The 14,496-nt window shown below is 42.0% G+C and overlaps 3 protein-coding genes across 4 annotated transcripts; 1 reads left to right on the forward strand and 2 right to left on the reverse strand.

Moving 5' to 3' along the window:
- The first annotated feature begins 1,311 nt into the window (after window positions 1-1,311).
- On the forward strand, window positions 1,312-7,240 carry LOC311035047 (uncharacterized protein). 2 transcript variants are annotated; one of them, XM_084043126.1, is made up of 4 exons: window positions 1,312-1,672; window positions 3,787-4,518; window positions 4,805-6,415; window positions 6,499-7,240. In XM_084043126.1, the coding sequence occupies exons 1-3, from the start codon at window positions 1,657-1,659 to the stop codon at window positions 4,888-4,890; spliced, it is 834 nt and encodes a 277-aa protein (XP_083899252.1). In that variant the 5' UTR covers window positions 1,312-1,656; the 3' UTR covers window positions 4,891-6,415; window positions 6,499-7,240. The 2 variants fall into 2 exon arrangements, with proteins under 2 accessions (XP_083899252.1, XP_083899253.1); XM_084043127.1 differs by having other exon boundaries at window positions 4,805-6,393.
- A 1,038-nt stretch (window positions 7,241-8,278) lies between these two features.
- Window positions 8,279-10,273, reverse strand: LOC311035262 (uncharacterized protein). The gene is made up of 4 exons (XM_084043364.1): window positions 10,231-10,273; window positions 9,363-9,528; window positions 8,805-9,002; window positions 8,279-8,489 (listed from the first exon to the last, which is right to left on the reverse strand). Exons 1-4 carry the CDS (start codon window positions 10,240-10,242, stop codon window positions 8,365-8,367), a joined length of 501 nt encoding a protein of 166 aa, XP_083899490.1. The 5' UTR covers window positions 10,243-10,273; the 3' UTR covers window positions 8,279-8,364.
- Window positions 10,274-13,358: 3,085 nt separating this feature from the next.
- On the reverse strand, window positions 13,359-14,217 carry LOC311034402 (uncharacterized protein; the record flags this gene model as incomplete). Its single annotated transcript, XM_084042283.1, has 3 exons — window positions 14,120-14,217; window positions 13,928-13,999; window positions 13,359-13,565 (listed from the first exon to the last, which is right to left on the reverse strand). Exons 1-3 carry the CDS (start codon window positions 14,207-14,209, stop codon window positions 13,359-13,361), a joined length of 369 nt encoding a protein of 122 aa, XP_083898409.1. The 5' UTR covers window positions 14,210-14,217.
- Between the last annotated feature and the right edge of the window lie 279 nt (window positions 14,218-14,496).

The raw sequence follows: 14,496 nt of genomic DNA on the forward strand, positions 1-14,496 counted from the left end.
TGGCAAAGATTTGAGTAAAGTAATTGCCTTGTAGCCTATATGGAAAACAAATGACCTTTGATCAGGTTAGTTAGTAGATGTAATGGCACCCACTTCATTAATACCTACTACAGATAAAGAGGAGCTCCATAATATCACAGACCCACTCATGTCTGCTTTAGAAAGGATCACTCTAAAAATAGTATCGAATCGATATCACATCACATTCAAGGCCTATTGTCTGTATTTTATGATTTGCTACAGCAATCAAAGGAAAACTGATACATTAAAAGACAGCACCGGAAAAGTAGGCTACTATAGCTATGAATAGCCCCTAGGCTATAGTATTATTCATTATATAATGTTAGAAAAAAATATCTGATGTTGTGGTGGTGGGGGTCAAATATCAATCTAAACAATAAAAAACTAAACTGAAACTAGCAGCACTCTGAATTAATCTGAATGAAACCAACTGAATTTGTAAGACAATAACCTTGATTGCTATGTGTGTTTGAAGGTGATTCGTTGCGAATGGTGGGAGAGGGGGAGAGAGAGACCTAGAGAGAGAGAGAGAGAGAGAGAGAGAGAGAGAGAGAGAGAGAGAGAGAGAGAGAGAATATTGCAGTCCTATTATCATTATCTGAAACCGCAACTATCTTGTTTCCAGTGTGTTGTCATCCTCCTCCTCCTCCTCAGGTCTTCAGGCGCAATCACATAACATGGGCGCTCACTACAGCAGTGGTGGAAAAAGTATTCACATTTTTTACTTAAGTATCAATACTGCAATGTAGAAATATACTCTGTACAAGTAAAAGTCCGGAATTCAATATGTACTTGAGTAAAAGTACAAAAGTATATTGGCATCAAAAAAAAATAAAAAAAATCTTATAAATAAAAATAGCAGATCTAGCTCACAATGCCTTGCATGGCAACTTGTGAGCTTGTAGATCTGGTATTTTTAAATGGCCGAAATATAGGTCTGAAGTGGTTAGTGTGGCTTCATGGCTTGTAATAAAAATCCACAAAATAACAATGTAACTAAAGCTTTCTAAAAATTGTACTAGTGGAGTAAAAAGTACAATATCTGCCTCTGAGATGTAGAGGAGTAGGCTAGAAGTAAAAGTACTGACAATTTAAAACACTCCAGTAAAGTAAAAAAATACCTCAAAACTGTATGTAAGTACAGTACTTGAGTAAATGTAGCCTACTTAGTGACGTTCCACCACTGGCCACTGCACTCCAGTCACTGCCCAGGGACGACGCGCCCACGCTGTTCAAAAGCACAGCTCCGCACCGCCTTTGAGTCATTCAAGTCAAAGCCACATCAACGAACGTCACACACACAGACACACGCCAACTGCCTGGTGAATAAAGAACGATCAGCGAGAGAGCTTTCATTTACCCGACTGCTGCCACGTCTGTGCTGTCATTTAACGCTGATCCCCATTGTTTGCGGGGGGGATAGACAGGGACACACAACAAGACATCATCGCCACCAGCCACCAGGCAGCGATCAGCGAGAGAGAACCAGACCTGTTGCGTGGATTGGAACGATCGGACGCGTTTTAGCTGACTTGTGTTTTTGATGTTGGATATTTTTAAAGCCTGTCTCCTGCAGCGGCAGCCACCTTGTTGCACCACCTGTCCACCTGGCTGAAGGCACAGCAGGGAGTCTCCATGACACTGTGGCCAGGTAAGACAACACTTCTTCATTTTGTATTTTATTTTATTTTATTTACTTTTACATTATTATTATATATTTTTTTCTTCAGGTAAGACTTTACTTAACTACTTAAGTAAAAGTATCAATACTAATGTAGAAATACTCTTGTTTTACTTAAGTAAAAGTTGTTCTTAAAGTCAAAATGTTCTTAAAGTACCAAAAGTAGAAAGTACTCATTAAACAGAATGTCCCACACAAGTTTTCAAATGTGTAAAAATCTTTTGAAAATGCGAGGCATTGTGAGCTTGTAGATCTGCAGTTTTAAATAGGGCGGCAATGGTTAATGTTATGTAATAATAATCAAAATCTACAAAGTAACAAGTAACTACATTTTTCAAATAATTGTAGTGGAGTAAAAGAACAATGTCTGCCTGAGATGTAGTGGAGTAGAAGTAAAAGTACTGAAAATTGGAAATACTCCACTAAAGTAAAACATACCTCAAAATTGTACTTAAGTTGTTTTCACTTTTTTATTATTAAAAAAGGACATTTCTTTTTGAAAATGTAATGAGCGCAGTGTCCAGTTTTGTGTCCAACAACCTGATTAACGGAATATTAGCCTTGTTATCAACTCCATACCTGTGTGTTGTAATGTTGAGGCATTTAAAGGGTCTGAAAAGTACTAAAGTTTTGATTGAAAATATTAGAAGCTTGTTTAGAATGCTGTGTTTTGACTATGTTATGTGCTGCGTCTCTAGGTTACAATGAAGGTCAGACCTCATAAACTGATAGGCCTATTTCCCAGTATTCCCACCCCTATCAAAATTCCCCTTGAAATTTTGAGTTGGCTTTACCTTTGACATTATGTGAACAGTCGGGATTAAATACCACTGTTGGAGCTACTGTGCACAGTCTTGTAGGCAGATCTGTAAAACGCCTTTGAGGCATGATAATGATTACAAAATAACTGTACACTGTAAATGTACAATAACATGTACACATGTTCAGAGATACAGTGCAGATAGGGACAGCAGCTCAGTATTGTATCTTTATCCTTACCTTTTAATTGTATTGTCTGGTGTACCATGAAGGTGTCAGACATTAGGATATTGGACTATATGTCTCTGCCATGGCCCATGGTTGTCATGTTAGTGTGTGTGAGTAATATATGAGACTGTCTGTGCTCCTCCTACATGTCTGTGACCTAAACATGTATATGTGTATGTCTGGGTTTTGGGTCAGACCATGCTTTAGTTCAGCTTTCTCTTTGTGATGTGACACACTCACCAAGGCATGCCATTGTTTTTAGGAGAAATATTTGGCGGGGAGCGCAAAGCTGTTTCCTGTGCAGGGGGCTTGACTAACAATGGCCACTACCTTTAGAACAGTCGGCGGTTCTCTCTAAGTCACTTCTGAGGCCGTTTGTAGGATGTTGAAAGAATGGCCAACAAAAGAGAAAGGGGAAAAAATAAAATTTAACACAATGGCTGTACCGACCAGAGGAGAGTGTTGAAGTTTTTGGAGGGCCAAAGACAATGGGGGCAGCTGTGAGGATTGCATAAGACATTAGTTGGTGAGGTCACATATGCCCTAATGTGTGGAATGCACCTGACTGTGTCCACTCTCTCACGCGGACTTGACGGAATCTTCAAGATTCTTGTGTATCCCATGACTTTAGGTTCTCTCTTAAAGAACTGAAATGGGGTGGTGATAACTTTATTCCTAAATATATTAGACATCCGTTGATGCTCCATAAAAAAAGACTAGGGTAGCCAATGATCTTAACCAAAGTCTGTGCATAAGTGCATGTCTCAAGGGTTCATTCCCGTCAACAAAAGTCCAGGCCAAGCCCGCTCGTTAATATTTAACGGCTGGTGACTGTGGTAAATTAATATTATGTGTGGATGCGTCACTCTTGTCAGCTGGCCTTTGTTTTTCTGCACTGTGGTACACTGGTACAGTGCCAGAAATATGTCTCCATTTCCATAAGAGCAACTGGTCAATGTCAAACCATTCAATGAAATGGTTATTCAATAATTCATATCTCAAGATGAGCTACTAATATTTATGTGCTATTTTCAGCACATAATTCTTCATTGAAAATGGGCCTGCTGCTAACCTCAGTTTCATCCGTTTTATTCCAGATACGAGTGGTGGATGCGACGACACTGCATCTGTAGAGGAAAGGCAGACCAGTGGAACAGAGCCTGAGGAGGATCCATCCACCTCAGCTGGCCCAGAGCTGGCCTCTGAATCTTCCCCCAAGTCCTGCCTGAAACGCACCATGGCTCTCAGCACCCTCCAACTCATGCAGACTCTTAAAAACTCCCCGGCTGCCCTCCGCCGCCGCTTCCTCCGAGACCGCACCGAGTCGCTGTCCCACGGCGACCCGCTCTTCAAGGTCCACTACCTGGGCACGGAGAAAATCTTCTCCCTGGATCGAGAGCAGGCAGAAAACGCTATAGGCCATTTGCTAGAGGGCACCGGCAACGGAAAGAAGCTGGGCAAAGACCATGCCCTGGTGGTGCGTCCGAGGTACGTGGAGGTGAAGGAGCTGAGCACAGGCCGGCAGCTCACCAAGACCTACCTGCAGGACATTGCCTACTGTGCCGCTGATTCCAACAGACCCAATGTCTTCCTGTACATCTGTAAGAAGCAAGGGCAGCAGCTCCAGTGCCGGGTGTTCTGGTGCAGCCGGGCAGAGCGGGCGAGGGACATGACGACCTGCCTGGGACATTCCTTCCAGCGGGCGCTGAGAGACTCGCAGCAGGACGGCTCAGCTACTCTCCCCCTGGGAGAGGTGAAGGGGATGGAAGACCTGCCCAAGACCCCTACATTGCCTAAGAGCTGCACACTCCCCACCAGTCTAGGAAAAGGTGAGCTTTCTCCATAAGAATTAAGCTTTGAGCGATACATGGTAATATTGAATATTGCAATACATTCTGTGATACTATTTCAACGATATTGCAATGTAATTTAGAACTAAATGGGTGTTATACTTATACCCTCCCCCCGTGTAAAAATTCACCTTAAATAAAGTCTGGATTTGTCTGTAGCTGTATGATGAGATCAAGGGAGACTGAATAACCATTTTGAATGCCACCATATGCCTTAATTTTCACCAATTGACTGTACTGACTTTGTGTTTTTTTGTGTTTTAAGTTCGCTGGAAGAAGAGGGGCTCGATGTCTCACAGCCCCCTCAAGGCCATCACTAGAAGAGGATCCACTTCAGACAGTTGGAATTAAATCAATGCCCCGAAGACATGGGGCCACATAAACCTGATGAAAATCTCAAGCACCACAACACTGACAAGGGAGGGAGGGAAGGAACGTGGACATCTGAGGATTGCAGGGACATTTCTGTACCCAGTGACTTGACGGACTTGAGAGCTTTGGAAGTAGCAGCATCAGCTGTTGACGTTTGCGAGTAGGCAAACCATACGGTTGGCTGATGGCACAGGAGGCTGTTGACAGCTGCCATTATTCACCTGTCAACAGCTACTAGCAGACTTGTGGCTGACTCTAGACCACTTCATTTCCACTGCCACTAACGATGGCTTATTGGGTCGAAGAGTCTGGTTGACCAAATGACCGATGAAAGAGACAAGTGGTGTGAAGCTAACGGGTATATCACCAAAACCAACAATGTTACACAGACAGGACGAAGCCAAAACTGGATCAAAACACAGCCAAAACTAGATCCAAACAGACATACAGGACTTAGCCAAAACTGGATACAAGCAGACATACAGGATTTAGCCAAAACTGGATACAAACAGACATACAGGACTTAGCCAAAACTGGATACAAACAGACAAACTGGGTGCTGGTTTTATTTTTTACATACATTAGCGAAAAGTCATGTTGACTTTATTAAAATCTTCCACCCTTTGGCGCTAGCAAGCACCTTTCTTTTAAAATGTACAATTGAATGTTTTTCATTTCAGCGTTAACCTAAACGTGGCAGATACAGTAAACTGTCAAATCTGGAGTGCTAATTTACCTCTTAAGTAAAAAATAGACCTGTAAGGATTCCTTTTCTTACTTTCAGAGATAAAAAAAAAACACTCCGCATTTTACTATGTATTTGTCTTGGCCCAAGTCACAGTATAGTGTGAGGAGTTGTAGAAAAATGTCTGGGCTCTTTTCTTCTTATTTTCTTTTAAACAAAGGTCTATAAGATTGGGTTTTGTCACAGTTACAGGTTGCTACTGCCCTGTTATGGTTTCTAAAGCCTGATTTATACTTTGTTGCACGCCGGTGTCTTGCATCGAAAATAGCCGATCTACAAGTTCTAACAACACATGGCAGTGGAGCTTGCAGATCAGCTGTTTTTGGTGGAGACAAGCTGCACAACCAAGTATAAATCAGGCTTAATGCTCACGAAATGCCGTTAATTTTGTGACTTCTTTCTTTGAGCACCTTCTGAATCACTTCATGATTTGCCATTTGCAACACTATCGTTTTGGCAATAGATCCTAAATAATCAGTTCTATGTTTAGTTCTATGTCCGTAAAAGTTCATTAGTTTGAATTATAGTATGTCACGTGTATGACAGGCCCAGTTACTTGTGTACATAACCCGACAACCCACAGTGCAAACTAAATCCTCCCTTAAGCTATGTACTGTAGGAGCATCCTGCAAAAACAGGTTTTCTGATTTATGGCCAATGTGATAAATTATTTGCATTTATGTGGAAAATCACGTGTGTGTGTGTGTGTGTGTGTGTGTGTGTGTGTGTGTGTGTGTGTGTGTGTGTGTGTGTGTGTGTGTGTGTGTGTGTGTGTGTGTGTGTGTGTGTGTGTGTGTGTGTGTGTGTGTGTGTGTGTGTGTGTGTGTGTGTGTGGCGTGTAGTGTTCCCACATGGAGCCCCAATTTGGAATGTTCGGCCATGCACCTGCATTCTGAAATTCAAGATCTTGGATCTTCTCAAAGACTGAATGGAAAGCCATCACTGACTTTATGACTTTGCATATTGTTAAGTATGCGCATGCCTGTTTGTTCTGTCTCTCTCTCTCTCACACTCCTCACATTTTTCCATACCACGTCAGTACATTCCTACTGTGTAACGACAGCTTTGCGTTCAGAACCATTAACATGGTCACTTTACCAGAGCTGTGAAAAGTGCCCCAATTCTTTGTGACTGCATTTTAACTGACAGATATAGGCATCACTGTGTGCAGGATTGCATAACATGGTCTCATGATAGCAACTGATTAAAGGTTTACAAATGTTACACAGGGGAGACTTGAGGGTAGACGAAGGCTGCCAGTAAACTCCTGAGCGTTTGTTAACTGAGTGTAAAAATGGACCCTTACAGGTCCACTTTTACACTCAGGAGTTGAGACCAGTAATGGCATAAGCTAAGCTAAGGAGTTCCACAGTAAAGGTGCCTATTTTTATTTTTTAATTCTTGACTGTGTCAATGTTTTTAATGTTTTTTTTGGGGGGTGTACACTGATGTGTCCCAAACTACAAACGGCACCGTCCCTAATGGGCTCAATTGCCCGCTTAAGTGTTATTTTATTGTCTGTGTACATGTTATCTGCATATTTAAATATGTATTCTATTGAATAGTAAACTTTTTATACAGCAATGTTGTGTGTGTAGTCTCGTGAATGTCTGATCTGGCTACAAGGTTTCAAGTCCTGATTACAAATATCTGTCCAACCTGAACTTTGACCCATGTGCAGTACCACTACTTGATAAATGAGATGCATGATGAATGGAACTTGAGGTTCCAAATCCAAATCGGAACACTCACACACCGTTTTTAAAGAGTTATATTTGGCCTGATAAAAACAGAATTCCACTGTGTGTGCACGTGTAAGGGGTTGGGGTTGTGGAGGTCAAGACTTTCAGAGAGGTCCTGGGATTTTTTTTCTTAAAGTCACGTGACTAATTTCCCAGGGTACAAGGTATGTTTTTTTTTTTTTTTACATTTCAAAGACTTGGGTAATGGGTACACATGAGTGCTTCTAAACCCCTGACCCCATTTGAATCTCTGGGACCCCAATCTACACCGTAAAATCCTGTGTGTTAATTTAACTGAGAGCGTATGAATGGAAGCAAATGGACCTGTAAGGGTCGGTTCCATTTGCACACTTCAGAGTTACAGACCTGTAAGGGTCTATTTGGTTCAATCATTTAACTAAGGTCTCCTGGAACCCCTCCCCAAGAACCCCACGCTGCGAACCACTGCTTTAGAGTACAGACCAGTGTGAGACTACAGATCTTCAGATATTGTGTTGAAAGATGCCCAGTATAGCAGAACATGTCGAATATGGACATAGTATTACAAACACATTGGGTAATAAATGGAGCTACAGTAGATCAGTAGTACTATTAAAAAACTAAATCACACCACAAAACAATGGCATTCGACAGCAATTTAAGTGAAAGGCTTCTGACGACATTAACTTCCAAGTATTGGTCTCAATCTACATGGAATGTAATCTCTCAAGACAGGTCTTCAATGCATTGGGGGAAAAAATATTTTATTTAAACGAATGGATTCCCAGATTGCATGGAATGTGACCAAAGTTGTGTCTCAGTGCAGTTTTCCAAAGATTTGACTAGTCAGAAGCTAGCACTAAAACCCTTAAACCTCAATTTATGCTCCGTCACACAACAGCGTCGATTGCCAACAAGAACAGATCTAGCAGTGCAGATGAGGCATTAGTCATCCCTCTATGCAGAGGATATAAAGGAGATCTGTGGTTACTGTTGTCCAGAGGCATGCTCTGTTTCGGGCGTGTTATTGGGCCTGGCGCTCCGATGGAGTCTCTGGACCTCCAACAGTGACTGGACATGAAGTCGCCTCAGAGGCTTGACTTCCTCCACCACTGAAATGAGATGAGGACAAAAATGGACAAGCCAGTAAAAACGCTGGTGGTCATAAGCGGCTAAAGAGAAAGAAAAACAGACAGAAATAGATAGACAGATTGATGAACAGCCAGATAGATAGATAGAGAGCAAAAGGGATGGAATGAAAGAGAAGAGGAGATGCAATGAAGTAAAGGAAAGAGCATTGAGTGAGTAATATTGTTCCTCCACAACAGCTCTAGAGCACCGCCTGCTGTCTGTCTCTTACAATTTCACATATACATGTCAAATTGCTTCATCATTCATAATAATATTACCAGTTATGCCAGTTGTACCTTTGTCATAGTGCAACTCGTCGCTGTTTCCATAAACCACATACATCTCCAGGAAGTTGAGGAGGGCCCCTGTGACTACGAACCTCTCTGGGAGGAGAAGGCTTTTAACATAGCTCATATCCAGGGCAAAGGGGTTGGAAGGAGAAGGAATGGTGCACAGGCACACCAGCTCACTGACAATGTCCCACACACGTATTCCTTGATGGAAAGAATTGGGGGGAAACAAAATAGAGGAGTCTGCATGTTTTGTAAACAATGTAATCATTTACAGACCCAAAGATGAAGTGAAACAATAGTTTATACAGGAGCTTATATGCCAAAAGTAAATACAGCTTGTATACTTTGTTGATGAATAAGACTAAACCCTCACCACATGCAATCTAACTTTCATCTTTTCATGCCCCTACAGGAAATTGTATCTCACTATGGGTGGACTCAGACACACATCTGTAACGAATTCAGCTTGTGGAAAAATAGACCAATTATTGAATCTGTCAACATGGTCTCATTGAAACAATAACTGTCTACTTTTTAGGATTCCAGACATTTTTTCCATACCTTGTGTTTGCCAGTCTGTGATGGACTTGAGTTTCATGGGCGTGTCTTTCACCATTGAATCGGTGCCTCCGATATTGACCAGGCGCTCGTGATTGGAACGTATCCAGGCATAGGGCCGTCCATATTTGGCATAACCAGCCAATAGGAATAGAGTACAGTTCACTTCCTGGTGAGGGAGAGAGCAAAGGCAAATCAATGTGTATACCATATGGAATATTATTACAGTAGAAATACTGTATATGCACAATTAATGTTTCCATGGTCTGCAGTGTCTCACACACGCACGCACACACACACACACACACACACACACACACACACACACACACACATTTCCATCCAATTTTGCCCAACTACAATACATTATCTAACATGGCTTATCTAAAAAAAAACATTGCCACACCGTTAACTCATTCACTGCCAGAATTATTCTGGCTGCGTTTGAACACTGCCATATTTTTCATTGAAAAAAAAAAGTACTCAGGAGCCGAGATACAGAATTTTTAAGTTTTAAGTTAACAAGGAAGTGGATGGGAGTCTATATCTTCGAAAAATCATATCTCCTTGGTCTTTGGGTCAAAAAAAAAAAAAAAATCTAAAAAAAAAAAAAAAAAATATATATATATTTTTAATTTTTTAATTTTTTTAAAAAGTCGTTTTAGTCGTTCTTGGCAGGCATGGCTTATGGACAGAAGTCGTTTTAGTCGTTCTAGGCAGTATATGAGTTAAGGTTAGGTATTTGATTCTCACTGGGGCCACCCATGCTGAAAATGGTCTGAACATGTGGGATGAACGTGTCCACCAAATGGCATTGATTAACTTGTTTTTGGAAAAGGTTCCACCTAGGAAACCAAAATGATCAGCTTACGGGCACTGCCATCTCTCTTTCACTAGGGGAGGCTGGGAGGAGATGGCCCTCACTGCCAGGAGCCCTGGGAAGAAAGAGAAAGAGGCAGTGGTGTAAGAAGTACTCATATGTTTTACTTCAGTAAAAGCAGCAATCATCAAAATATACTTAAAGTAACAAAAGTGAAAGTAGTCATTATTCTCAAAATTTGTCAAAATCCTTCAAAAATAGCAGATCTACAAGCTTACAACGCGTCGCAATGCGTTGTGAGAATAAAATCAATTATAAAAATAAAGAATGCAAAAAATAGCTGAAAAAGAGAACATCAGTACACGTGCAAATGATTTTGGTATATTATATACACCAACAGCAACAGTATTCAATCAATCAATCAATGCTTGGTCTAATCCCCATTATGTCACGTAAATACCTCTGTATAAGATGTAAAACACGTGTTTTATTTCTCCTCAAAATGTATTACGAAACCCCACAAGGAAGTCAATGACTCAGTAACTAAGTACTTCTCTGTTGCTCTGGGAATTCTGTTGAAATTGCATATGATGATAACGATCATTTTATATATATATTTCCAAATGACTACAGGGAAGCTAGGATACAGTATCCAACACATTCACTTACATAACAGGTGTTATGTAAGTGAATGTGAAAGGCTCTTCCGTGTGTTACTGTATGACAAGGTGAGGCGTTAACAATAGTTCCACACCTCTGCCACCCCTCTCCGCAGCCTCGCCGGCTGATTCTGTCTCTAAGCAATATGAGGTATAGCAGTCGATGCCATTGTGAGAGCTCCTATGAAGTATCTCTGTGAAACGTATCCTCCTTGGTGTCAAATAGCTTGTGTTCAGTTCCCCAGACCTATAGGGAACAATAGATCCTGAAGAGACATTCTGTTTCCATTTACCAGGCCATTGTCCCATGCAAATATTGGGGAAATTCTGAGTAGGGGAGAGAAGATCATTAGCCTACTATTATTAACCAGATTTAAATTGTTGTCAACTTGAAGTTACAGTAGATATTGTATCTCGACATCCCCCAATTAAAATATACAATATTCCTCACATCCAGCTGTTATTAACACACATCAGAAGATATGGTCACTTCTAACAGTATCTTGGAACTGAGAAATGTCATATGGACCTATAGTGCTTCATTTGTAAATTATTACAGAGGGTACCAGAGCCCATGAGAGTGTGACAGGGTCTAGTGCCCAGTTGACCAGGTGCCCACATGTCCCTAGTGCAAGGATGGTTTTGATGCCCAGTTATCCCTATTGCCCAGATGGTTTTGGTGCCCACCTGGGTTACCGAGTGGAATACTATGTATGTTTTGTAATGATAATCTATATCGGCAAAGTAATCGGCAAAGTAGATAAAGTAGTAGTAGTATAAAGTATTGCAGAAAAGTATATATATTTTTACTATACTCAAGTAAAGTAAAAGTGTCTCAACATTGTACTTAAGTACAGTACTTGAGTAAACGTACTTAGTTACTTTCAACGACTGGAAAGAGGTGAACAAGTTTGTGTGTGTGTGTGTGTGTGTGTGTGTGTGTGTGTGTGTGTGTGTGTGTGTGTGTGTGTGTGTGTGTGTGTGTGTGTGTGTGTGTGTGTGTGTGTGTGTGTGTGTGTGTGTGTGTGTGTGTGTGTGTGTGTGTGTGTGTGTGTGTGTGTGCGCACGTGTTTTGTGAGTGCCTGTGCCTGTTTTACCTACCGCCTCCATGTCTCTGCTCTTACAGTATGTTTACTTTTCTGGCGTGTGAACATATAATTCATTAGTTTGAGCTCCACCTTTACATGTCTTAAAAGTCAAACTTATTTAGGCAAGCATCTTGACTAAGAACACACTCACACATATTTATATAAATGGCCTGGGGAGGTGTAGTTGCACACACGCACACACGCGTGTGTGCGCGCGCACACACACACACACACACACACACGTGTTGCTCAAGGCCATATTGAGCAGAGTTTGTTGACAGAGTGGTGAGCATGTCTCATTTACGTCCATCACCGTCATCCTATACAGCAGGGTTCCACAAACCTTTTCAGCTCGGGACCCGTCGCATCGTGACAGGTTGTGAGCTTGTAGATCTGCTATTTTCACTACTTATGAAAATGTCTGGAAAATATTAATGAATAAATTAAATAATAATAATAATAATAAGGTTAAAAAAGGGGATATTTACTGTATATATGGCCCATAAAAAATGTACCGGTACGTTAACAAGACTAACAAAAAAAACTAAAATCATGGAGAAAATCTTTTTCATACATAAGACTAGTATTTTTGGTGGATATGAAATCTTTCTTCCAATTCCTTTTAGGTGCACCAATTCATCTATCTATCTTCCACTGCTTATCCGACCGAAACCGGGTCGGGGGGCAACAGTTCCAGCAGAGAGCTCCAGACTTCCCTTTCCCGGGAAACATTAGCCACTTCATGCTGGGGGATTCCGAGGTTTTCGGAAGCCAGCGTTGAGTAATCCCCCCCCTGTGGTCCTTGGTCTGCCCCGGGGCCTCCTCCCAGTGGGACGTGCCCAGAGGACCTCCCTAGGGAGACGTTCAGGAAACATCCGTACTAGATGCCTGAACCAACTGGCTCCTTTCCATGTGAAGGAGCAGCCGTTATACTCTCTCCCGGGTGACTGAGAGATGCCATTTAAAAGAATACATCTTTTAAATGGCATGTTTTTGGGGCGGTGTAACCGCCCCCTATAAGTGAGGTTTGGACACTGACCAATCCTGCACCGTGATTGGCCAATAGTCTACAACGCAGTCTACAACCCTAACCCTTCCACAGTCAACGCAAATCTATACTTTTGCAAAGTCAGCCAATCACATTACAGCTGGTGTCATCACCACTAGCTGTAATGTGATTGGCTGACTTTGCAAATTCAGGACTGTGATTGGCTAGCGAAACACATGACACATGTGCAGCCCTATGAATAGCAGTATGGACTTAAAAAAAACACTTCTATGTTTTTTTTTAAGTGAATCACTTCCATCACTGTGATGACCACTGTGACCACACCACCCACTTCACACTGGGTGTGATTTTTTATAACACAATACCTTCTCTGACCTTTTGGAATCTCACCCGGGACAAATACACCATATTGCACATGGGAACTTACCTGCTCGCCTGCGGCTGGGGCTTGGTGTGTGCGTGCGGCTGGGAGTCCCGCTGCGGACCAGGTGTTTCTCCAGGTAGGGGCGAGCTGGTGTGGCTGGCCAGGCTGACGGGGCTGCTACTCTGGGAGACGTCACTGCTGTTGCAGGTGCTGCCGGAGGAACAGGAGGTGGCCCTGGACACAGCGAAGCCAGGTGACCGCCAGCCCTGTAGTGGCAGTCGATGAGAGGTTGGGGGATGTGTACCCAGGGTTAAGATGGGTCGGGGAATATGTGTACCCTTTAAATCACTAAATAAATCACTAATGTATAACACATAAGTATATATGTATGGGGCTTGGGGTGGCCCTGGTATATAGAAGTGTAGCAAGTGTACAGGTGTGTGCACATCTGACAGACACTCTATAGGTGAAGAGCCGAAAAGAAAAAGGAAATGTAATCTGTCAGTGTATAATACCATACTGTAGGCCTATATGCATCAAATTAATAAAGGCATTGCCATTTGCGCCCGTCATGCAGGCTTGGATTTGCAGTACAGCACAGAACATTTTTCTTATTTTCAATACTAACCAGATCCTCATTAACAATTGTTAGCAGCAGCTCTTCTCTCCCTCGAAGCCAGGGCTGGAAGTACCTAAAACCCTGAGCACAGGAAGAAGGCAGCGCTGCTTTAACCATCTGACTGCATGTTATGTTTTTCTTGCCCAGTCTCAGAACCCAGTACGAAATGCATTGAATTGACTTGAATGGTCAAGAACCAACCTGCAGTGATCCCAGTAATGCCAAGTCTGCCAGGAAGTGCTGCAGTCTCCTCCTTTGATCTCTCTCTCGCTTCTGTGCACACACACGCATGCACGCACGCACACGCACACACACACACACACACACACACGCACACACACACACACACACACACACACACACAATGTATAATAATTAAATAATAGCAGAAAGTGGGTGGTAGATGATTGATTGATTGAATACTATTAACAGTTTGCAAATAGTACAGTGGTAAGGTTACACAATGGTGCTAAAAGGATGACACAAAAAGCCATAAGGGCTTGTTTCCATTGTGGTCCTGTGTATTCAATTCACCAAGACATTTAAAGACAGAATAATATACAAGACATCATCAACAC

Source organism: Gymnoscopelus microlampas, assembly GCF_963454915.1.
Source record: "Gymnoscopelus microlampas genome assembly, chromosome: 19".
Classification (NCBI taxonomy): domain Eukaryota; kingdom Metazoa; phylum Chordata; class Actinopteri; order Myctophiformes; family Myctophidae; genus Gymnoscopelus; species Gymnoscopelus microlampas.

What these genes read in the sequence shown, in the direction of transcription:
- LOC311035262 (XM_084043364.1), bottom strand. An exon ending in CACAGACTGGCAAACACAAG is followed by an intron (nt 9,003 to 9,362) that starts GTATGGAAAAAA and finishes CTTTCCATCAAG; the next exon opens with GAATACGTGTGTGGGACATT. An exon ending in CGAGTTGCACTATGACAAAG is followed by an intron (nt 8,490 to 8,804) that starts GTACAACTGGCA and finishes ATCTCATTTCAG; the next exon opens with TGGTGGAGGAAGTCAAGCCT.
- LOC311035047 (XM_084043126.1), top strand. An exon ending in CCCCACCAGTCTAGGAAAAG is followed by an intron (nt 4,519 to 4,804) that starts GTGAGCTTTCTC and finishes TTGTGTTTTAAG; the next exon opens with TTCGCTGGAAGAAGAGGGGC.